This window comes from Hevea brasiliensis, chromosome 4 (assembly GCF_030052815.1).
Source record: "Hevea brasiliensis isolate MT/VB/25A 57/8 chromosome 4, ASM3005281v1, whole genome shotgun sequence".
Taxonomy (NCBI): Eukaryota; Viridiplantae; Streptophyta; class Magnoliopsida; order Malpighiales; family Euphorbiaceae; genus Hevea; species Hevea brasiliensis.
The window spans coordinates 101,878,258-101,904,297 of NC_079496.1; the positions used below are offsets into that span (position 1 = coordinate 101,878,258).

General features: G+C 34.1%; 1 protein-coding gene across 6 annotated transcripts; it reads left to right on the plus strand.

Moving 5' to 3' along the window:
* Nucleotides 1-10,887: 10,887 nt before the first annotated feature.
* LOC110657442 (uncharacterized) lies at nucleotides 10,888-22,769 on the plus strand. 6 transcript variants are annotated; one of them, XR_009148276.1, is made up of 8 exons: nucleotides 10,888-11,181; nucleotides 11,348-13,965; nucleotides 18,269-20,047; nucleotides 20,281-20,527; nucleotides 20,634-21,492; nucleotides 21,810-21,922; nucleotides 22,053-22,125; nucleotides 22,384-22,769. XR_009148276.1 is itself a non-coding variant. In XM_058145763.1 (5 exons), the coding sequence occupies exons 2-5, from the start codon at nucleotides 11,419-11,421 to the stop codon at nucleotides 21,170-21,172; spliced, it is 5,106 nt and encodes a 1,701-aa protein (XP_058001746.1). In that variant the 5' UTR covers nucleotides 10,890-11,181; nucleotides 11,348-11,418; the 3' UTR covers nucleotides 21,173-21,822. The 6 variants fall into 6 exon arrangements, 1 of the variants encoding a protein (XP_058001746.1); XR_009148277.1 differs by lacking the exon at nucleotides 21,810-21,922; XR_002495332.2 differs by lacking the exon at nucleotides 22,384-22,769 and having other exon boundaries at nucleotides 22,053-22,218.
* Nucleotides 22,770-26,040: the final 3,271 nt, after the last annotated feature.

A 26,040-nucleotide genomic window follows, 5' to 3' on the forward strand; every position in this document is an offset into this window, starting at 1 on the left:
CACCATACAATTGGTGAAGTAACTATAACATTACAAGATGTTGAGATTATAACTGGTTTGCCTATTGATGGCGTTGTGGTCACAGGAGATATAGATTATGACTGGGATGTTTTATGTGGTTGGTTACTGGGTATTGTGCCTCTAGAAGGTGCCATTCGTGGCTCCCAATTGTCGCTTTCGTGGTTAGCAGAAAACTTTGTAGTTCTACTAGAAGGTGCAATTGATGTCGTAATCCAGTGCTACGCCCACACTTTTATACTATGGAGCATTGGTGGACTTATTTTTCCTAGGAAGTCAACAAAGTTGGTTCCTTTAATATTTTTACCCCTTTTAGAGGATTTAGATGAGACAGGCACGTATAATTGGGGGTGGGGGGGGGGGGTGCATGTTTAGCATGGTTGTATAGGGAAATGTATCGTGCCACTAATCCAAATGCAGCTCAAGTTAGAGGTTGTACTATACTTTTGCAACTCTGGTCATGGGAATGACTCCTTATCATTACACCTCAAATTTGTATGCCACAAACTTTTGCTTTAGGCAGACCATATGGGTTTTAGTAATTTTCTTCTTTATCAATTTATATATATTTAATTTTTTTTATCCATAAAAATTAAAGTAAATATATTAAATAACATTAAACTTTTTCTTTATAGGTGGAAAACTCCATTAAGAATAACACATACACTGATACATGTGTTGCGATCATTGTGAGTCCAACTAGATCAACAGTGACCACATCAAATATTATAAATATTTAAATCATCTTTTTTTTTATATAATTAATTACATTTTTGTCATTCATGATATTAAATACTGATATTTTTATATTGTATATAGGTGTGTTGGGAACTATATAGGGAGGTTGAGCATATTTTGCCACTTTTTTGCTTAAATGGGAGGTGTGTGTGGAGGTCATTGGTGCCATTAATATGCTTCCACATCGTCGAATGGCATCAATCGGATTAGTGCCTTTGCCAATTCATTATGGGCCAACCAATTCCTTTACCCCCATACCAGGATGATACCTTGCATTCCATCGACTTATAGGGGCAAATAGAACATAATTGGGCGATTCGACATGCACCTTATATAGATACTTGGAATGATCGGAATAATCGTGTTGTTACTAGTGCTCCATTGCAACAACCGTTAGGACAGCATTCAGAATATATACAATAGTTTATGTAATGAACAAGACATTGGATATATCCTGAGAGTGCTCAAATTGGAGTCACAGTAAATACCTAACTCATTATTGGTATTTTTTATTGCAATTATATGATGTTTTATCAAAAGAATAATTATTTTTTTCCCTCATAGAGGCAGATAGACTGCAACGTGTGTATAATTTACCTGAATCATCATCTCGAGCTCGTCCATCCTTTTGTTAAAGGATTTTTAGCATGTTAGGTGCATTAAATGAGGAACACTGCACGACACTAACTCATTCTTTTCAACTCGCCCCTCCACCAATGGAAATTCCCTATGTGCAACCACAATAGGAACAAAGACAGAGAAGGAGATGTAGTATGTCTGAAAGACGTGCTCCCATCGATGTGCCTCTAAGGGAGAATGTACTTTAAGTCCCTCCACCCGTCACCTATGAGTATCATGTAGATCAGGCAACGCCAGTCCATCACCTGCCGAGTGGAATTTACACTCTTCTTTTGCATTTTCATCTAATTTTACTCAAGGAGAGTAGCAACCATCCACTCATTTCACTCCAATGATAGTACCACCAGAGACCCACACACCTGTGTCTCCATTTACTGATGCAACGCCAATTTAATTTACAATTCTTACTTTTCATGCATCTTCTTCCTCACATTATGATAGACATCAAGCTCCCACAAGCAATGCTAGGCATCAACGACTTTTATCAGTCCATATTTGGTCCAGAACAACATTAGCATTTGAGCTATGATAAATTCACAAAATTTAGAACTGATTATGTTCAGGAACATCAACAGAGTGTTGAACAGAATGCAAAATCAGAAAGAGAGACAGAAGCAAATCTAGTGGTTCAACAAATAGATATCCGCCGAAATCCTCGACGGACTAGGAGGCCTCCATGATATGGCATAGGAGGACACATCGGTGACATTAGTCTAATTTAATATATGTTCAATTATAATTATATTATTTACATTATAATATTTTTTCTTGTCATCTATTTACATTATGTACCTCCTAGTTTTTTTTTTCCTAATGTAACTTAAATTTATATTAACTAAATTTATTTGAAACTTTTCCCTAAAATATTTTTATAATTGTATAATCTTGAAATATTTATAATATAAATTGAAATATAAATATTTATATTTATAATATAAATTAAATAAAAAATAATTACACTTATAATAAAAATGTAAGCATAAGATAGTTCAGTACTCTCAATTTATTTGAAATTATTCATTAATTTTCACTTTAAGGAATAATGTCAAAAAAAATATTTATATGTTTATTTATTACAATAAATAGACATACTCAACTAAACTCAACTAAGCCTTTATTCCAAGAATTTGGGGTCGGCTATATGGATTATCTTTCTCCATTCTAAACGATCTTGGGTTAAATCCTCGAAAATGTGTAATGCTTCTAGGTCATGTTGTACTACTCTTCTCTAAGTCAGTTTAGGTCTACCCCTTCTTTTCTTTCTATCATCTAACTTAGTGTGCTCTACTTGTCTAACTAGAACCTCCGTATGTCTACATTTCACATGACCAAACCACCTCAATCTTCCTTCTCTCAACTTATCCTCAATTGGCACCACTCCTACCCTTTTTCTATTTCTCTCATTACGAACTTTATCTAGTATAGTATGACTACTTATCCACCTTAACATTCTCATCTTCGCAACTCTTATCTTAGACACATACAACTCCTTCAGTGCCCAACACTCACTACCATATAATATGGCCTGTAGTATGACTGTACGGTAAAATTTTCCTTTCAATTTATTGGGAATTTTGCGATCATATAAAACTCCCGTGGCACTTCTCCACTTCAACCATCCGACTTTAATCCTATGACTAACATCCTTCTCACATCCCCTATCTACTTTAAGGATAGAGCCGAGATATTTAAAATGATTACTTTGAGGCAGTACCACTTCATCCAAACTAACTCCTTCCCTATCACCAGTTCGGCCTTCACTGAACTTACAATGCATGTATTCTATTTTCGTTCTACTTAACTTAAAACCCTTTGACTCTAGAGTACTTCTCTAAAGCTCCAACTTTCTATTGACTCCTTCTCACATCTCATCTATCAGAACTATATCATCTACAAACATCAAGCACTAAGGGATACTCTCTTGTATATGTTTCGTCAATACATCTAAAACTAATGTAAAAAGGTAAGGGCTTACAGCTGAACATTAGTGTAATCCAATTGAGATAGGAAAATCTCTTGTGTCCCCTCCCACTGTGTGCACAATAGTAGTTGCTCCTTCATACATATCTTTCAATACTTATATGTACCTAATAGATATCCTCTTTTGTTATAACACTCTTCATAAGACATCTCTTAGAACACTATCATAAACCTTCTCCAAATCGATAAAAACTATGTGTAGATCTTTCTTCACATCTCTATATTTCTCCATCAAGCTTTGAATGAGAAAGATCGCTTCCATAGTTGAATGACCGGGCATGAAGCCAAATTGATTGGGAGAGATAAAAATGTCATAACGTAGTCGATGTTCCATAACTCTCTCCCACAACTTCATAGTATGGCTCAGGAGTTTAATTCCCCTGTAGTTTGAACAACTCTGTATGTCTCCCTTATTTTTAAAAATAGGTACTAAAATACTCCTCCTCCATTCATCAGGCATTTTCTTTGAGTTTAAAATCTTATTAAACAATTTAGTTAACCATGCCACTCCCATATCGCTCAAACACTTCCACACTTCAATTGGTATTCCATCGGGTCCACAGGCTTTACCCACTTTCATTCTCTTAAGTGCTTCCTTTACTTCTAAAGATCTAATCCTTCTAGTATAATTCACATTCTTTTCTATTGCTATGTAGTCTATATTCATGCTATTACCACTTTGACTATTGTTAAAGAGATCATCAAAATAATTTCTCCATCTTTCTTTAATGTTCTCATTTTTCACCAACTCAACTCAACTCAACTCAACTCAACTAAGCCTTTATCCCAAAAATTTGGGGTCAGCTATATGGATTCGCTTTTTCCACTCTGAACGATTTTGGGTTAAATCCTCAGAAATGTGTAATGCTTCTAAGTCATTCTGTACTACTCTCCTCCAAGTCAATTTAGGTCTACCCCTTTTTTTCTTTCTATCCTCTAGCCTAATGTGCTCTACTTGTCTAACTGGAGCCTCCGTATGTCTACGCTTCACATGACCAAACCACCTCAATCTCTCTTATCTCAACTTATCTTCAATTGGCACCACTCCTACCTTTTCTCTAATACTTTCATTACGGACTTTATCTAGTCTAGTATGGCCACTCATCCACCTTAACATTCTCATCTCTGCAACTCTTATCTTAGATGCATACGACTCTTTCAAAGGCCCAACACTCACTACCATATAGCATAGTCGTATGGTCAGATGCGGTAAAATTTTCCTTTTAATTTATTGGGAATCTTACGATCACATAAAACTCCCGTGGCACGTCTCCACTTCAACCATCCGGCTTTAATCCTATGACTAACATCCTCCTCACATCCCCCATCCCCCATCCGGCTTTCTCATTTTTCACCAACACTTTTCCTTATTTATCCTTAATGCACCTAACTTGATTGAGATCTTGACATTTCTTTTCTCTCCTTCTTGCTAATCTATAAATATCTTTCTCCCCTTCTTTAGTTTCAAGTTTCTCGTATAACTTTTCAAAGGCCTACGCTCTTACTTGACTAACTGCCTTTTTTGCCTCTTTCTTTGCTATCTTGTACTGTTCATATGCCTCATTATTATCACACTTAGGTAATTTTTATACCATTTCCTCTTTCTCTTCACTGCCTTTTGTACTTCCTCATTCCACCATCATCTCTCTTTTGAGGGTGGTCTATGTCTTCTAGACTCTCCAAGTACTTTTCTAGCTATTTCTCTAATCTTTGATGCCATCTGTATCCACATATCATTGGCCTCCACATCCAGCTTTCATGCTTTGGACTCGAAAAGCTCATTTTTGAACTTCACTTGCTTTACTCCTTTTAACTCCCGCCACTTTGTTTGAGCTACACTATTTCTTCTAACCTTACTTGAATTGTTCCTAAACTTGACATCCAAAACCACTAACCGATGTTGACTTGTTAAAGCCTCTCCTGGACTGACCTTGCAATCCTTGCATAGAGCTCTATTTGTATTCTTGGTTAAGAGAAAGTCAATTTGGCTTCTATGTTGCCCACTTTTAAAAGTTACTAAATGTGACTCTCTTTTTATAAAGTAGGTATTTGCTAGTATTAGGTCGTATGCCATAGCAAAATCCATGATGCTTTTTCCTTCCTCATTTTGGCTGCTAAAACCAAAACCTCCATGAACATTCTCATAACTTTGCCTATCACTTCCTACATGTCCATTCAAATCTCCACCGATGAAAACATTCTCTTCATTCAGTATGCTTTGTATTAGATTATCCATATCTTCCCAAAATAGACATAACATTAATAAATATAAAATAACAAATTCTATAAAAAAAAGAAACCCATATGCATTAATCAAACAAAATATACGAAGAATTAAAGAAATTATTATATAAAGGAGAAGGGAGAAAGAAATAAAACCTAGTATGAAAGTAATAAGAGATCTCTAAAACCTTCACAATCTTCTCTCTATACTTCGAAAATATGCATTTTGAGGAGAAGAGGAAAAATTTAAATTTATAGGGAAAGTATAGTGTGCCGTTGGAAGAATATATTCTCTGTATTATATGCATTCTAAAGTTCTGATATATTCTGATGGATGCTTAAAAAATTATCACTTTAATTGACATTTTCATAAATAATCTGGCAATTATGAAAATGTTAATTTGACTGGCAGTTTTGTGTGTATCTGACATACTATCACGTTGACTTTGACACACACAGTAACTCTGATATTCTGAACTAACAATTTGATGTTGCTACTAAAATTATCTTTTTATTAGCGATTTCATATTTTTTTTGCTAACTACTGAAATTACTTTTTGAGTTGGCATTTTCATAAGTACACACTATATTAATAAATAATTTTAAATTCACATAATTTTAATAAAATAATTTTAAAAATACATTATTTAAATAATTAATCCGAGCTCATGGCATAACATTGCATATATGAAGAAAAATTAAAATAAAACCATTTTTTATTTTTTATTTTTATTTTTATGTTTCGAGTGATTAACTCTGCAATCAGCGAGTAGATGTCACACTTTACCCCTTTGTAAGGCATAACATGATCCCGTAGAATACTTAATGAATCACCGAACTTCACCTACCGATAACTCATTAAGCACCCTACAAGGGATTTTAAAACAAATTTCTTACTTTTGGTAAGTGGTGAGCATTCCTAATAAGTATTTAAAACATGTACTTAAGTGGAAAGCTAGTTGAAAATTTTGGTCCATTTTATTTTTTCGCAAATTTTATAAAAATTTTGACAGAGTTCTGTCTGTATTTTGAGAAACCAGTTTTTCAAATACCTGTAAAAAAGCACTTCTAAAAATTTTTCTCAACAACTGCTTTAATTTCATACTCAATCTCAATCAATTTCTCAACTCATTTATCAACTTTCAAATTTCAAATCCACTATCCAATGACCATCGAAATACTAACAATCCATTTCATTCAATTTAAATAAAATAGTTCCATTCATAGTTCATTAGAGACAAAATAATTTAAATACATCATTACAAAATTTACATTAAGAGAATTTCAAACTATTATATATATTACAGCTTTATACAAATTTTATACAAACTGCTCAAGACCCATTTTTACATGTCCATATATTTATGTGCAATATATACATCAAAAGAAATATTTACAGTTAGGGTATAAATTATACCCGAAGACTTCAAGCTGAATGATCCTCAATCTTCAGCAGCTCAGTCTGCTGCTCCTCTAGTCTCTAAATCTGCGACAGCAATAAAAGCTATCGCTGAGTACTATGACTCAGTGGTGCACAATAAAAATTTAAAATACAATAAATAAATCATTCATTGCCAAACACAATTTAATTATTTCTCAGTCACATTTTGCAAATATCAAAGTCCATAATGACACCATTTTATCAAATAATCCATTAAACACAGTTTAGTCAAACAATTTCATAATCACAGTGTTGCCAAAGTCATACACAACTTAAGTCATGACACAAAATTTCCGATCAATGCCGCGTTGTACACCACGACAAAGCAATCTACAACCCCATTAATCGAAATCAATGAGGGAGGTGGCTAGCTAGCTAATGAGTACTCATTCGATCTACAACCTCAACTGGCAAGCCAGAGAGGGAGGAAAATAAACGATCTCAACCCCATAAATGGAGGAGGAAATGTGATACTGTCATGCTGAGTGTGAATCTAAAATCAATTTAAAACAATTATTTTCAATAATTTATGAGAGATCCCAAATAATTTTTAAAGTCATTTTTGTAGTCACAAAGTGGCAACACAATTTATAAATAACACAGCGACTTCATAAAGTATAGCAATTCAAATTTTCAATTGGAAAACAATTACATAAATTTAATGTGCACAAACCTGACTGGAGTTGCCTCTAGGCCTTGACTCAGTCTTTAAGGGCTTCCAAGTCTTTTTCAGCTGAAACACACAATTTCACAGTGTTTCAGTACCATAACTTAGCATAAATCCAAAAATAAATTTCACTTCATTTTAACTAGCTCTATTGCGTTAAATTCGACGTTCTCGAAGTTTTTGTGTTTTGGGTTACTATTCACTATACTATTCAAGTCAAATTGTTGAATTTTTAAGGCTTAATAGGTATGGGAACTCCAACTTCACCCACATACCACATTTTGGTTATTAAACTTGTTGGTTTTGGTCATTTTCTCAAAGCTTAGGTCATTTTGGCAAAATTGCCAATTTTCGGTTTTGGTGCTCCGAAGTTGCACTGTTCCATTTGTCAATCTACTGTTGGAATTTGGCAAAACTTCCTTCATAGAAAATGTTCCTTATTGTCTTAGGTGTATTCTCATTTTTGGATCACCCCAATTGGAGTTTTGTAGCTCAAGTTATAGCCAAAATACAATTACTGTTCACGTGCACTGTTCATACTGGTAGTTTGGTTCTGACAGATTTTTGATCCAACTTTTTTCAGTAATTTGATCAAGTTAAGTTCATAATTTGGTCTAACTTTCTTCATATGAAATGTTCTACTATGTCTTAGGTTTCCATCGGTTCAAGAATCGCCTAAATTGGAGTTTTATAGAAAGAGTTATAGCCATTTGAACTTTACTACTCAATTGTAATTCTGCAGAGTTGCAGGTTCAATAACTCAACTTTGCTCAATAATTTGAATGGGTTAATGGCATAATTTGAGTTTGTGTTCTTCATGAAAGTTTTAGGTCTATATCTTATCTAATTGCTGGTAAAATTTCAGGTCAATTTGACCTGTCTAGCTCGAATTATGACCAAATGAACAGTTACTATTCATTTGGTCGGTTTAGTCTGATGTGACTGCTCTCATTTCACTTTGGTCAATTGGTTCACCAAGTTTTGGTCAGTTTTTGGACATGGTTCCTTAATGAAAATTGTGTCATTTTATGTCTATTTTCATCTCCAATTAGTGGCATATCAATTGGGCTTGTAAAATTCCCATTTTGGTCCTTCAAAGTAGGTATTGCCCTACGAATTTGGCTTCCATTCTAACAATTCCCACACATTTCCTTTGGTCATTATTGACCATTTTTCAGTTCACAAGTGGTCAAAGATATCATTTATGCATTTCTTCAAAATTTGGTTCACAAACCTTAACATTCAAACCCTAATCTCATTAATTCATTGTATTTAACTACATTAATGGTTTTAATGCTAATCATTCAACTAATTAAGATTTCTACACTCATTCTAATACATCAATCCATACAAATTATGTCCCTTCTTCAAGCTGGCCGAAATTCAACAATGGCCTTCCCCCATATTTTTATTTCATTTCCTTAATCCTAAGCTCATTTCAACCATTAATCATGCATTTAAATGGAAAAATAAGAAGTTTAACATACTAACCTAAATTTAAATGCCAATTCTTCAATTTCTCTCTTCCTTTCCTCTTTCTTTCTTGTTCTTAGGTTGGGATTGCAAGCTTTAGTAAGGTTTTTGGGGAAATTATGAAGGTTAAGCAGAGAAAATTAAGCTTAAGTGTAAGCTTAATGAAGAAACTTCCATGGAGAATTTTGGGAGGAGTGGGGCGGCAAAGAGAGGTGGAAGAAGAAAGGATTTTTGTTTTTTTTTTTCTTTTCTTTTCTTTATTTTTTTAGGCTTATGGAAGACCACAAAAAGTCCAATTAAATAATTCAACTAATTAATTTCTTTATGACATCATTCATGATGTCATCACCTTTGACTTTTCCATCTTCTTCTTTTCTTTTTTTTTTTCTATTTATTTTTTTCTATCAGTTCTTTAATTTAATTCTCGATCCCGAAGTTTTCTTTTCTCCGATTTTATTTGACAGTTAGGTCAGGAGTCAGCTCTCGGGGTCGATTGACCAAATTGCCCCTCACTGGTTCATCCCGGTTTGCAAATAATTCCATATTTCTTTCGGTTCCCTGACCTAATTATTTGACTGACTTAACAGTTCTTTTTCGTGATTTTCTCTTTTTCACTGTGTCCATAAGGGTCCTAAGGACCGCAGCGTCACATTTTACGGTTCGAAATTTGAGTTTAAAACGACTTCGATGCTCCGAGGAGGTCACCCATCGCTGTGACTCTCGGCTCGTTTAACTTCTTATGTTCTGTTTTTCTTATTTATACTTAACTAATTGGACATTACTAATTATTTGTGTTTATGATTTCTCTAGTTGTCTTAAGTATGGTTCTAATCCCTTGATCGTTATCGGAACAGTGAAATATACCAGGCTATACAAATAGGGGTGTTGCAGTAGAAATAATAGATTTGTAAATCGAAATAATTGTTTCGAAAGTAAGTGTGAAAAAAAGTAAAAAAGAAATAAAAACAAAACACAATATTTAACCAAACAAATTTTTACCTTTTTTTTAAAGAAAAACTAAAAAAGAAATGGTTCCCAATATATTTTATTTGTTAATATATAAAGAAAATAAATAATCTAACTAGTAAAAGTTCACATAATTTAAATTAAATAAAATTTTAATAATATTTAAATTAAATAAAATTAAAATTAAAAATTAAAAATTTAGATTATTACTTCGCAATATATATATGAGAATAAGCACTAGTTGAATTTATGAGCGAGGTTTGAACTTGAAGTATCCAGGTGGAAGCATAAGGATGGCATTTCAATCACTGAATCCACGCGGTTCTCCGCCAAAGCGAGTATAGTTACACAACCTATTCTCCAGCGCGTAGTGTGAGCGTTTCCTTAATGGCGCTCCGCGTAACTTAAAATGGGAAGCTGATGCTGACAGCTTTCCTGTTTGAAGATGTTTTCTGCAAATGCAAAGCTCTATTTGTTAATTACAAAAATGGAAAACCAAAATACATTATTTTTCATTATTTCCAAAATATACTATTTTAGCAAATGTGGAGTCGCCTAACTTACACACAACTTTCATTTTAATTTAGAATCTGGACCGTCCACGTTTCAAAATCTCATCGCCGCCGTTTATATATATACCCAGTTTACCCGAAACTTTCTTTCTTTATTTATTAATTCCAGCGCTTGGATCACCCAAACCACAAATTCTAAATCTTACGGCCTATAATTTGCCACGTATCCTAATTGAATTGAATAGTTTGTTTTCTCTATTTTGTAAATTCATTTACTTTAATTTTTATTTTTGTTATTTTTGATCTAAATTCTAAACCCTCCCTCTCTGGAAACCAAAAGAAACCCTAGTTCTCCTCCATTCCTCATGGTTTTTAAAAAATTATCTAAAAATTAATTATTAAAATCGACAAATCTGTTAGGTTTACAATTCGAAATTCACAGATTAGTGCCCTAATCCATGTTTCGTGCGTATGATTTTTACAGTTTGCTCGGCGAATCAATGTTTCGGGGTGTTTCGATCCAGGTACTATTGCAATTCTCTCTATTTTGTTGTTAATTTTTTCAACTGGGATTTCAAATGATGTTATTTTTGACGATTAGAGTTTGATCATGGAACTTTTTTTGGGGAGGGCGGATTTAATTACCTGGGGGATTTTGAAGTGATTTTGGTGTTGTTATGGTGTTTACAGATCTGAAAATGTATGATGGAATTTGAAAATTGGGTGTTTCGGGTATTGGTGTTTGGACTGAGGTATTGTTGATGGAAAATAGAATAGGAAGTTCTCATGAAGGGGAAATTCCTAAGAAATCGAGATCTTTGGATCTCAAGAGTCTTTACCAATCCCAGGATTCAAAAGAGTCTCAAACTAAGAACTTGAAGAGAAAGGGTGCCTTAGATATTACTGTTGTTGAGAAGAAACATGAGAGGAAGAAGAGCAGAAAAGCAGTATCCATCAGTAGTTTTAGAAAAGTCAATGGCAATGGCAGTAAGAGTCTAGAGGAAGTGTATAATGGCATTTTGAGCTTAGGATCACATGATTCAAAGGACTCAAAGTCAGGGTTCAATCAGCGGTTGAGTGATTGTAGCAAGTTTAGTGGTATTTCACAAACATTAGAGGGTAATTTTATCAAAATCCCTAGGCGTAAAAGAGGTTTTGTGGGGCGAAGAAAAGTTGAGAATGTTCTTCAAGTGTCCAAGCCTGCAGGGCTGTCTAGTGGTGAAGTGGGCAAGGTTGATCAGGTTGGTAAATTAATTAGTAAAGACACATGCAAGCAGGTTAAGCCTTTGAAGGTTAAACAGAAGAAAGGTTATGATGAGTTTAAAGAAAACATAAATGGTGGAACCAATTCAGATAAGCATTTAGAGGAAGAAGATGAGCATCATGGTAATTCAGTTGTATACAGTGGGGATTTATCCGTGAAGAAATCTCATACTGGCCATTCTGTTGGGAATAATGGTGATTCATCTTCAAAAAAGTCACTGAGGAAGCGAAGTAGGAAAAGGAAGGGTTTGGTGCCTGATGGTAAGAGCGTTGCTAAGGAGGCTCAGCCATCAGTCGATGGTACTGTTAAGTTAAGTGATGATTTGTGTGACAATGATGAGGAGAACCTCGAAGAGAATGCAGCAAGGATGCTATCATCACAGTTTGACCCGAGTTGTACTGGCTTTTCTTTGAATAGCAAAGTCTCTTCCCTGCCATCTACAAATGGTTTGTCTTTTTTATTATCGTCTGGACAGGAATTCAATGCCCATGGGTCTAACTATGTCTCAGGATCTGAATCTGCTTCTGTTGATACTGCTGGTAGAGTGTTGAGACCAAGGAAACAGCACAAAGAGAAGGGTAACTCAAGAAAACGGCGCCATTATTATGAAATTTTCTCTGGGGACGTGGATGCCTATTGGGTGTTGAACCGGAGAATTAAGGTTTATTGGCCTTTGGACCAGAGTTGGTATTATGGCCTCATCAGTGACTATGATAAATTGAAAAAGCTCCATCATGTAAAATATGATGATCGGGATGAGGAATGGATTAATCTCCAAAATGAGAGATTTAAACTCTTGCTGCTTCCAAGTGAAGTTCCAGGTAAGCCTCAGAGAAGAAGATCTGTGGCAAGAGAGAAGCGATCTAATGGGGAAAAGGGAAAATTGAAGCAGAGTAAAGAGAAGAGGAGAGACTTGGCTGCAGAGGATGATAATTATATGGGGAACTACGTGGACTCAGAGCCTATCATCTCATGGTTGGCTCGTTCTTCTCATAGAGTCGAATATTCCCCACTCCGTGCCTTGAAGAAACAGAAAATTTCAGGTCTTTCTCTGACCTCAGTGCTGCCGACATTGACTGATGATGGTGTCAGTAGACATGATTGTTTGGATGGGCTTTCATGGAACAAGGATACAAGCAATTTATCTGGTAATTCTGTCTTGCCAGACAGATTTGCTGCTGGTGGAATGATTGAGGTATCTCCCATGGAAAGCCCCTTTAATCCAAAAGATAACAAGCTTCCAGTTGTTTACTATAGGAGGCGATTTCGCAATACAAGCAGTGTGTCGCGTTATTCATTTGAAGGAAATCTTGTTTCCTCTAGTCTACCAGAATCTGATACTTCTCTCGGTGCTGTTGGTGTTGCTTCTCAACCTTTGGAAAAACAAGATACTTCCCTCGACAGATTGGATCCTGATAGGGCTTTGGAGAAGTTGGATACTGTTGAGGTTTTATGGTTGACTGATGTTACAGGCCTTCTAAAATTAAATGTTCAGTTCTTGGAATCAAGACGGTTCAGGTTTGAGTTAAGTTTTGCAGTGCTTTCTTTCTTCAAGTACTCATTTGGCATGGTTCACACTCAGTTCTTTCATGCGTTATTGCTGCTTCAGCATGGTACGCTGATGACTATGTGGCCAAGGGTTCATCTGGAGATGCTTTTTGTTGATAATATAGTTGGATTGAGATTTCTCTTGTTTGAAGGTTGCTTGAAGCAAGCCATAGGATTTGTTTTTGAGGTCCTGGCTGTATTTAATCAACCTACTGAGTGCGGGAAATTTGCTGACTTGCAGTTGCCAGTTACTTCGATAAAATTTAAATTTTCTTGCATCCAAGATTTCAAGAAGCAGCTTGTGTTTGCATTCTACAACTTCGCTAAGGTGAAAAGTTCAAAATGGATGGATCTGGACTCTAAGTTCAAAAGGCATTGTTTGCTTACTAAGCAGCTACCTCTATCAGAATGTACTTATGATAACATTAAGGCGCTTCAAAATGGAACCAGTCAGTTACTCGGTTCTTCTGGTTGCAGTGATTCCTCAAGAATTAAGGTATTTATTTTGTACATTCTCTTTTATTGTGCTTTTGAAGGTGATAAAGGTTGTTACTCTCCTTTTAGATTTGTTTAGGGAATTGAAATCATGTTTCAGATTTATTTTTGCGTGTGTATTTTTGGAAGTCTGGCATGTCTGCCTCCATTTCCTAATATCAATTTGGTTGCAGCTCTTTTTTCTCCTTCCTCTTGGATTAAAACTTTAGTGTATCAGTTGCAGCCAACAACTATTGGTTGGTCATATCCGAGCTTTTTTCCAAAAGGAGGGATTTGAAAAGGCTTATTACCAAATAGGGGTGAATGTAAATATATTTACCGAACAGGTGTGAATATTTCCACATTAGCACTTCTTGAATCAAAGTCGTGGATTAAAATCATGAACTCAGGCTGAGAAACAAGTTGCATGCCAAGTCGCTAATATAAATTGCGACTTGGTGTGCATGGCAAGGGCTCATGATGGCTAGATTTAGCCTAGAGTTTGAAACAAGTTATTGTTTTAGAAGAGACTTCCAATGTACTGCTAAAAGAAAAGATATCATGCTGCCAAAGCTTTTTTTTTAATATTATTTATATACTTCTATAAAACAATTATTTTATAAAATTATTGAACTGATAAAAAAGAATTGACTCTTTTATATAACATTTCTCATAAATAATATAATAAAGTATTATTTTAAAATAATAATAATATTATATTTTTATTGTTAAAAGTAAATACTTTAATTCATTACTATTAATTTAATATAATGTTTGATTATATTAATTTAAATATCATTAATTTTTTTTATTAATTTAATATATTTTGTGTGAAATAATTATTTTATAATTTTTTTACATAAAATTTATGAAATAAAACATTAATTTTTTTTTTTAGTTTAAATCAGTGTTGTCAAAAGCGCTAGGCGCCCTTAAGGGAAGAAGGTCCTCTATTGCCCGAGGCATTAGGTTCTCCTCTGAGCGAAATGAGGCACTAAATTATTTTAAAATAATAAATAATTAAATATACAATGTAAAAAAGTCTAACATACTACATAATCAATAAATTCCCAAATTTCATATTCATATTTCATTTTATATTATTTGTTTTAAGCTTTAAGATCAAAAGCGTTTATCTAATAATACAAAATGTTAAAGCAAAGGCTATATAGTACATAATATAATTTAAAATTCTTTATGCATTGTTCAATTTCATTCATTATGTCATGCAAACTCAAAATCCTAATTTTTTAGTCATCATGTAGATGCTAAAAGGTGAAAACAAATTAGGTCAGTTTTTCTTTTTCTTAACTTTTTTTTTCAACTTCTTGCCTTTTTTGTGCCTCGAGGTGCTTGGTGATGCCTATTTTGCCTCGCCTGAGCGCCTAGGCGAGCACTCGGGCACCTTTTGACAACGTCAATTTAATTTTTTATTCTCTCGTCTTGCCAATCTAGTATTGCCATATAAGAGAATTGTCTTGCTGGGTGGAATCTCTTTGACGGATATCTTTCCCTGCAAATGCCTGGCCTACTCCTTTGCGGTACCCTTTTCCATTCCTCTTCTTACCATCTTTCTTGAGTCAGGAAAGCTGCTTTTAGCTCATTCCCTTTGAATAAGCTAATAACAGAATTCATATATAACGGAGACTCTTTCTTTTCTGAGGAGCGAATCTCCGTAGCTCAATAGCAAGTAAGCTCTCGGCACTTACTTTCGAGGAAAAGTGCTTTATTCAAAATAGAATAATCATAAAAGTCAGCATTTATATGTGTAGGTATTTTATTTTTAAAATTGATGATAATACTTTTTCCATTATAAAATTTATTAAAATATTTTTTAGATATTTAATATATAATTATTATTTATTAAAATTGATGTAATACTTTCTTATAATATTCAGATTTGTTAAAAATTTAACTTTTTTTTGACGTTAAAAATTTAACTTTTTTTTGACATTAAAAATTTCATTTGCATGGATTTGTTTAAAAATTATCGTTTGGTTGGGAAAAAATATGCAACAATATGGATTGCACAAAATTAATTGTATGCAACAATTTAGGAATTTCACAAAAAATTCACATTTAATTATAAATCGTCTTTTTTAGAATAAAATATTATTATATGAGTAAAACCATATAACTACATAAATGATTAAAATAATTTAATTTCTGTTTACTCACGCCTTAAAGGCATTCATTAAAAACTCATAAATTTAATACTTAACTCAAGTAAGCTTTTATCCTAAAAATTTGGGGTCGGCTATATGAATTCTCTTCTTTCACTCTAAACGATTTTGGGTTAAATCTTTGGAAATATGTAATGCTTCTAGGTCATATTGTGCTACTCTCCTCCAAGTCGATTTAGGTCTACTCCTCCAAGTCAATTTAGGTCTACTCCTTCTTTTCTTTCTATCCTCTACCCTAATGTGCTCTACTTGTCTAACTGGAGCCTCCGTATATCTACGCTTTATATGACCAAACCAACTCAATCTCCCTTCTCTCAACTTATCCTCAATTGGTACCACTCCTACCTTTTCTCTAATACTCTCATTACGGACTTTATCTAGTCTAGTATGACCACTCATCCACCTTAACATTCTCATCTCCACAATTCTTATCTTAAACACATACGACTCATTCAGTGTCCAACACTCACTACCATATAATGTGGCCGGTCGTATGGCTGTACGGTAAAATTTTTCTTTCAACTTATTGGCAATCTTACGATCATATAAAATTCCCGTGGCCCGTCTTCACTTCAATCATCCAGCTTTATGAGATAAAAACTCATAAATTTAATATTTAAATAAAAATTTTTGAGGCATTAAAAAATTGTCTATATGTATTAAAAAGATTGTCCTAAAAACATAATTGTCAAATTAAGATTCGAATTTTGGAATCAAAATCTTCATTTTGTGAATCAAGAATCGATTGAATCATGAGATTCGATAAAAATTCTCAAAATTAATTAAAAATGATACGTGTTCAAAAAAATAAAAAAAAGGGTCACAATGACATATTATGATAAATATAGAATTATTATTTAGCTAATTAAAAGTATGCTTTATAATAGAGCAAATATATTCTTATTATTTTGTGTAGTTTTATGTTCTAATTATGAACTTATAGACAATGATTATCATTGTCCATGTGCTTAAATTCTCATTTAAATTTGATCAAATAATTAAATAATAAAAAAGGATTGTGGATAAATTAAGAGGTTAAGATATATTAATATAAAATGTCGTAAAGTGATAACTATGATTAGAGAAGTAAATTAACCAAAAAAAAAAAAAGAAAAAGAAAGAAAGGGAGAGGGAAATAATGGCCCGTAGAAGAAAAATAGTTAGGAGAAGATTTTATTTGCACTTTTCATAGTGAAAATAAAGTGAGATCTTAAATTTTAAAGCGTAGGGTCTAACAACCTTTTAGAAAAAGAATCAACCAAATTGGTTGGTTCGTGTAGATTCACTCAATTCACTATCGAATCATAAGATTTGGTCGTGATTCAATTGCATTTGCGATTCGCTCCTTAGATTCGAATTGCTGGGATGGGAAATCAAATCGAATTGAGAATTGTAAGATTCTAACAAAAATGCCTAAAAAATTCTAGGCTAAAAACCATGGTACTTCAAGATCTCATTTCAATTAATTAGTTTGTGATAGATTCCTAGTATATACACGGCTTCACACTCTAGCCATATAATATTGTGACAGATTCCTAGTATATACACGGCTTCACACTCTAGCCATACGATATTGTGATAGATTCCTAGTATATACACAGCTTCGTACTCTAGCCATATGATATTGTGATAGATTCCTAGTAGATAAAGGTATTCATACTCTAGCCATATGATATTGTGATAGATTTCTAGGCTAAACTCTAGCCATTTTTGAGCCCATGCATGTTCTTACCATAGTGATCAAGCCGCAATTTATAATCACGACTTGGTAACTGGTGTGTAACAAAGCTGACCGAATTAAATCTGCAACTTGTGTCCCAGCCTGAAATTGTGATTTTGATTCACGGCTTTGATTCAGAAAGTGCTAAGGTGGAAAAATTCACACCTGTTTAGTAAATATATTTACACTCACCCCTGTTTGGTAATGAACTTATTCAAATCCATCCTTTTGGAAAAGGGCCCGTCATAGCCTTTTTGTTGTTCACTATTCCATTCTTTATGTATTTATGGATAAGCATTCAAAGTTGGTGGTTCTGCTTTTTTTTTTTTATTATTATTTTATTATTTTTTTTTAGTTTTAACCGCACATTGGGCATGCAGCTAATAATTATTAATAACTGCTCTAAACTTTACCATATTCAGGGGCCAATAAGGAGGTCTAGGCAGTGTATAAGCCTTGTTGGTGTCTCCAGAGAATCCAATTATGTAAATGCCAGTCCATCTTCTAATTCTGACAAGTCTCTCAGATGGTTCCCTCCATTTGCGCTTTCTTTTACTGCTGCACCTACTTTCTTTCTGGGTTTGCATCTTAAGCTGCTTATGGAACATAGGGTGACTCACATCAGCTTTCAGGATCATGTCTCAATAGAGCATCCTAAGAACTCTGGTAGTTTGCAGGCAGATGACTGTTCTAGCGTAGAGGACTACTCCAACAAATGTTCAGAAGGCATTCCTGATAACAATTGCAAGGCTTCTTCCAGGGATGCTGATTGTGGTAGATGTCTTTCTTGTTCTAAAACTGTGCCGCAAGCAGTTGACATTTCCGTTGCCAGTGTTGGAGATTGGATGAAGTCCTCTCTAAATTATCATAATGATTATGTAAATGTTGAAACTTCTGCCATCTCCAAGGATCCTGGAAAATTGGGAACTGATGCTGTTGCCTCACTGCAAAAGTGTCAATTGCACCTTACAGATTCAGAACAACGTGACTTGTCACAAAAGCTTTTAGTTGACCGAGATAAGTCTGGTGCATGTTCTCATTCTCTTCTGAATGGTATTGCTGTTGAAGTTCCATCATTCAATCAATTTGATGAGCATGTTGATAAGGAATTACATGGCGCTCAACAATCTACAGATTTGTCTTGGAATATGAATGGTGGTGTTATCCCCAGTCCAAACCCTACTGCTCGCAGGAGTACCTGGTACCGAAATAGAAGTAGTTCTACATCGTTTGGACACTCTGCGCATGGATGGTCAGATGGAAGAGGTGACTTTCTCCAGAATAATTTTGGTTATGGAACTAAGAAGCCACGTACACAGGTCTCTTATGCTTTGCCTTTTGGAGGTTTTGACTACAGTTCAAAGAATAAAAGCCATTCACAGAAAGCGCTTCCATATAAACGAATTAGGACAGCAAATGAGAAGAGGCCATCAGATGTTTCTAGATGTTCTGAAAGAAACTTAGAGTTGTTTTCTTGTGAAGCAAATGTCTTAATTACACTTGGTGACAGAGGTTGGAGGGAATGTGGGGCACAGGTTGTATTAGAGCTTTTTGATCATAATGAGTGGAGGCTTGCTGTGAAAATTTTGGGGATTATAAAGTATTCGTACAAGGCACATCAATTTCTGCAGCCTGGGTCGACAAACCGGTTTACACATGCTATGATGTGGAAAGGAGGAAAGGATTGGATACTGGAGTTTCCTGATAGGAGTCAATGGGCTTGTTTCAAAGAGATGCATGAAGAGTGCTACAATCGGAATGTCCGTGCTGCATCAATTAAAAATGTTCCTATTCCTGGCGTTCGCCTGGTAGAGGAAAATGATGACAATGTTATTGAAGTTCCATTCGTTCGAAGTTCGTCTAAGTACTTTCGGCAGGTTGAAACTGATATTGAGATGGCTTTGGACCGGTCAAGGGTGCTATACAACATGGATAGTGATGATGAGCAGTGGATGTTGAAAAATCAAACTTCTTCTGAACTTACCAACAGCAGCTTATGGGAGATCTCTGAGGAAATGTTTGAGAAGACAATGGACATGTTTGAGAAGGCTGCATATTCTCAACAACGTGACCAATTTACATCTGATGAAATAGAGGATCTCATGGCTGGACTGGGCCCAAAGAAAGCAGTCAAAATTATCCATGAGTATTGGCAGCAGAAGAGGCAGAAGAAGGGAATGCCTTTAATCCGTCATCTACAGGTGCCTTCTGAATTTCTGTGTATTTTTATGTTGTTTTATTGCTCTTAAGATATGCATGGATTTTTTTTTTGACTTCATTCATAATATAAGGTAATTGAGATTGTTTTCTAATCTTTTGGTCTAAATTTTGTTTCTTCATTGTGTTCTGTGCTTGTGTGGATTATTTGTGAGTTTGCTTTTCCTTTCTAAGCCTATTTATTTATTTATTTATTTTTCTTCTGGGTTTTATTCAGCCACCACTATGGGAGAGGTATCAGCAACAGGTGAGGGAATGGGATATAGCAATTGCAAAAAGTAACACTGCCCTCCCTAATGGATGCCATGAGAAGGTTGCACATGTTGAAAAGCCTCCTGCCATGTTTGCTTTCTGCTTGAAACCACGGGGGTTGGAAGTGCCCAACAAGGGATCTAAACAGAGGTCACATAGGAAAAGCAATATCTTCTCAGGAGATCATGATGTTTTCCATGCTTATGGTAAAGGTGTTTACCCCTCTTCATTTTTCACTAAGCTTTCTTTTGCTCATTGCTTTTCAATCATTATGCTCGCAAACTATTTCCTTAATCCAACTACATTTGTTGCATCCAGGAAGAAGATTAAATGGATTTGGTTCTGGGGATGAAAGGGTTGTATATCAAGGTCATAACCATGAACCTTTAGATGATTCTGCATTGCCTCAAATGTCACCAAGTGTATTTTCACATTGGGATGTAGGCGGCAAAGGAAATTTCTTAATGAGTGGTGATAGGTATGATAGGAATCACGTGCAGAAACCTTACAGGAGCAAGTCAAGGAAGCCTGGGGCATTTATCTTTCCCAATGATACTCAGATGGTTGCTTCTCGGTGGAATATAGGCTTTTCTGAGTGGCCAAGCCAGCGCCATTATCGCTTAGATGGGTCCCCAAGCCATGGCCCTGAACATTTTGATAGTTCAGATTTTGGTGAGTTAAGGTTGCGTGATTCTTCTGGTGCAGCACAGCGTGTACTTAATATGGCTAAACTCAAGAGAGAAAAGGCTCAGAGATTGCTTTATAGGGCAGATCTAGCCATTCACAAGGCAGTGGTTGCCCTCATAACTGCTGAGGCGATCCAAGCTTCTTCTGAGGACTTAAATGGTGATGGATAGAATAAGAAAAGAAAGATGAGATGAAAGGGTAGGAAATGTGCCAGCCCTTCAGCATTGGGTTTATGCAGCCAAATAACCCAGTTATAGAATTATGATTTTTTTGGCTGGAGCAGTGTGGTGTTTCCTTACTCAGTGGTGGGGGCCTTTTTGTCCTTTGCCATTGATTCAAGAGGGCAAAAACAGGAGGGTTATGGCAGGTGGAGGGGAGAACTTTTTTTTCTTCTGCCACTTTATGTCATTGTCATGGCAGTTTTGATGTGACCACAGTTTTTCTGCCCACTAGGTATTTCATGGCAGCAGCAGGTCCGCTGACCCTGCAGGTAATGGGTGTGTGGAATTTTGGCTACCAATCTTTGTACAGATTTTTTTTCCCCTTTTCTCTTTCTCTCTCTCTCTCTCTCTCTCTCTCTCTCTCTCTCTCTTTTCTGTTTCCTTTTTGTCTTAACCATGATATCAAAGTAGGAGTTGTCCGAAATAATACAACACCTGAACACCCCTTGAAATTGAATCACAAATTCCTGTCTAATTGAATGTTTGAGCATCCACTAGATAGATATGTAACTACCAGAACGTGTTATCTCTTGAAAAAGAAGAGGGAAAATGCTGTATGTAATTGATCCTATTATTTTTTATACAGATTCATTGGAGGCTCAGAATATGTTATCTTCTTCTCGATTCATATTCTTGGTGATATTTAGTAGCCTCAGGCGGTAGATAGATTTGGAGAAATTTGTGAGCTGTGACTTTCTGGTCTGTATTTTTTTTTTTTTGGTTCTTGTCAATATTTCGTTGTCTTAAGCAGTTGATAGATCTAAAGAAGATGGTGGGCGTTACTTTTTGATCTTTCCCTTCTTATGAAATGCTTCATCTTTTGTTGCAGCTTGGTTGCATGGAAAACATAAGTAACCAGGTCAAAGATTATCCATCGTGGATATGACTTTAAAACTTCACAGGTCAAGCTGTTTTATGTATTTTTTCATTGCATGTCTTGTAAATGATTTTTCTGCTGTGTATGGGTTGGCACCCTCTTGGTGCCTTTCTAATTATATCTCTTCTTTTGCTTATATAAAAAAAAAAAGGCCCTAATTGACATTTAATATAAGGTTTAAGCGTTGCATGTGTGTGTGGTAGATTTTATTGTCATGTTGATTGGTGGGTAGTTGGTGGGTTGGTGTCTACTTATGTATGGTAACATGAAAATTGTTTTGCAGCGCTATTGGAGTTGCAGTTTTTGTCAGATCAATCAGTAATTTTCTTCTTGGAGTAGCAATTTAACTTGTTCGCAGTGTAATTGAATAATCTCTCTTTGGTACCCATTCGCTGGGTCAAGATTACAAAACTGCAGCTCGAATAGCCCTGTAAGCAAATATAGTTTATCTTCAAAATTTGATCGAGGTGGTCTCTCTTTGCTTTCTTTGCAATGTAATTTGATCGCGGGTAATATACTACTTTTTTTTATAAGGGTAACTTGATAATTACATCTTGTTTAACCTTGTTAAACACCCTATAAGATTTATAAGCCTGCATGGTGTTCAGAAGAAATCATGAATTGGATCGATAAATGTATATTGAGTAAGAATATGCAAGTTCTGTCCAATATTTTTCTTGGATGAATATATATCTGAAAGAAATATATATTTTAATTTATATTTAAAATAAAAAATAATAAAATTATAACATGATGTCAAATTTAAATCTGCATCTACATAAGTATTTGAAAAAAATATATGAAAAAAAAATAAAAACTCTGGTTGGAGTATCTAAACTTACGCATTATTATTACTTACCATGATAATGTTTCATAAGATAACTGATAATTAAGTGTGAATGGTAAAACTATGGCAATTGAAGTAACAATAACGAATATCCCAAGGGTATCTGTAAGAAAAACAAATTTTTTATATAAAATTATGATGATTCAATCTAATTTTTATAATATGATTTACTAAAAATAGGAATGGCAACGGGATGGGTTGAAGGTGGAGATCGCTCGTCTCAATTCTGTCCTAGGAGTTTAGGGTCGGGGCGAGACACTCTCCATCGTGGCGATGTGTGGAAATTTTCTTTTTATTTTTTTATTTTTTATTTTAATTTATTAATATATAATATAAATTTATTTATTAAAAAATAAAATATAATTAAAAATATAAATTTTACATATTATTTTAATTATATATTTATATATTTTATTAGAATTATAATATTTAAATATAAAAATATATAAAAATAAATTATTTTTTAATAAAATATACAAATATATTAGTGTGTGGGGCAGGTTATAAGTTTTGAGGCAGAAAGGTCTTTCCGTCCCTGCCTCGCACAAATCGGGGTTGGAGCGGGTCGGGTCGAGTTCGGAAATTTTTGCCATCTCTAACTAAAAAGTTGTCTCTATCGTAATCTATTTAGTATTATAATTTTATTTTTATAATCAATTAATTCTTTATAGAACATATTTTTGGTGCGTGTCACATAATTATTGACACCATTGTCATTTTTTTTAGAAATTTTTCATTCATTTAATCATATCTTTCCCCTTTCTCTCTTTCAAATAATGATTTTATTCATAATAATATTGTTAAATATCATATCGATACTATGTATATCTATAACCATAAAAAAAGGCGTGAGCCGTTATTAAAACATTATAAAGGTGATAATTCCTACTGAGAATTTTATTAGGTCATGCTAATTCCACACGAATCAGTACTAAAAAGCGTGTTATACTCGAAATAACGAGGAATAGTTTCGTATTGAAGAGTCGCTATAGATTATTAGATGATGAAATAAGACTCAGGTATGCTCTACTAAGAAGCGTGTTATACTTGAAAGAACGAGGGATGATTTCGTATTGAAGAGTAGGTAGAGGTTATCTACTAATGGAATAAGACTCAGATATGCCCTTTGCCTTGAAGGAACTAGGGGTGGCATTGGATCGCATTTTTGTGGGTATTGGACTTGACTAAATCCCAATATAATATGTTTAGGTCGTGTATAATTTGATAGAACGGGTTTGGATTTAAAAAATAGTACTCGTGATGGGTTCGGATTGAGTTCGTGCTTTGCATGTTGAGTATCTGTTACTTCGAACCCGTTTATATAAATAATTAATTAAATATGAAATATCTATTTTTATATAATAATATTTATAAATTTTATATTTTTTATTTTAAATAAAATAGAATTTAAATATTTATGAAATTATTAATTTTTTAAATATAAATTGCTAATAAAATTTTTTTTATGTAGATTATTAATTAAAATATATAAAATTAAATGAGTTCGGATATTTTTTAGATAATATTAATCAGGTTTGGGACAAATTAGAATAGTTAAAAATAAATTTTAATCGAGTTTGAGATAGATTCGGGTTTTTAGAATATTAACAAGATTCGAATTCGGATAGAGTAATTTTTGAACATTTTACCAAAAGGTATTAGTTGAAAAACAAATTTACAAAAGGGAGGTAACATAAAAAGTATTTACCAAATGGAGGTAGGATTTACTGATTTGAAAGAGAGAGAGTGGTAGATTCAACTAATAATAGCATCCATCTATTTGAAAATTTTTAAAAAATTTATTGTTGCTTTGAAGAGTAAAAAGAAAAATTAAACAAGGTGTGAGACGCGACATGGCTAGTCTCTAGTTTTCTGGTCTGCACACATGCATGTGGACGCTAGTCTTAATAGCGGCTGCCTGGTTTTGCTTGGTCACATCACATTGTGGTAGGTGGATGCTACCCTAGCGTGAGTTTGCAGCTAGACTCAGGTATGGGTAGCGTCTACCTACCTAAAACGACCATTTTGAAGACACAAAATGTACTTGCATCTATCAATAATTTAAATACACCACCAATGTTGTCTCATTTACTCTTCAACAAATTTTTTGCACAAAAGAATTGTGACACCCCTTACCCGACTACAGTGTAGCCGAGCAAGTTATGCCACTCAGTGTGCCGGAGTACTCTATTTTATCTGATTTCATTACAATCCTTGATTTATTTATTCAAAAACTTTATTGAAGATTTAGGCTATTTTTACTTTTATCAAAATCTAACTAAGTTGGAAATTTCAAAAATTTTAACGATAATCCGACAAAGTGTCGGCTGTAATTTGGACTAACAGTTCTTCCGACTCAAAGACAATTTCAATATATATTCAATTTCTCAAACTTAATAGTCTCAAAAATTTTCAAACATAATGTATCTCAATGCAGTATCCAGATTTCTCAGAAATCTCATTAGATTTTCAATATCTCAATATTCACAAGTATAATCTCATTATAACTCAAATTCAATTCACATACTAAAATACTTACTTTGAATAGCTTCCATAATTCATAGGTTAATTACATGAGTTTATTTTGTACAAGATATACAAATAATTTACAATGTGCTAGGAATGAACAATATACATAACATGTATAAAATGAGCCCTATCTACATGCATTCTTTGAGGAGGTGACAATCTTGAACTCTTCCGACACTTCAGATCCGACTCCAAAAATCTCTTTTACCTTCAAGATTGCGAGGAAGCAATTCCATTGCGCTAAGCATTTCTTAGTGGTGCAATAATATAACCGAACTAATATATACAAGTAAAGAAAGAAATAAATGATAATTCAGATACTTAAGAATCAATTTAATTTGGTATGGTATTTCTAGTATCAACGATCTTATATACTAGTTTGTTCCTCTTTGGAAGTGCTTAGTTTATAACTTTTCAGTAATAATATAATTTATTCTATCTGTATTGTATTTCAAGTCCATGCAGTTGCAATTTATATTTTTGTTATGTTTCTTTTGCTAATCTCTTTTGCTTATTCATTCAATACTTAATTTAATTATCGATTTTCATTATACTTAACTTAAC

What these genes read in the sequence shown, in the direction of transcription:
- LOC110657442 (XM_058145763.1), top strand. Translation starts at nt 11,419, where the DNA reads ATGGAAAATAGAATAGGAAGTTCTCATGAAGGGGAAATTCCTAAGAAA. An exon ending in GTGATTCCTCAAGAATTAAG is followed by an intron (nt 13,966 to 18,268) that starts GTATTTATTTTG and finishes TACCATATTCAG; the next exon opens with GGGCCAATAAGGAGGTCTAG. An exon ending in CTTTAATCCGTCATCTACAG is followed by an intron (nt 20,048 to 20,280) that starts GTGCCTTCTGAA and finishes GGTTTTATTCAG; the next exon opens with CCACCACTATGGGAGAGGTA.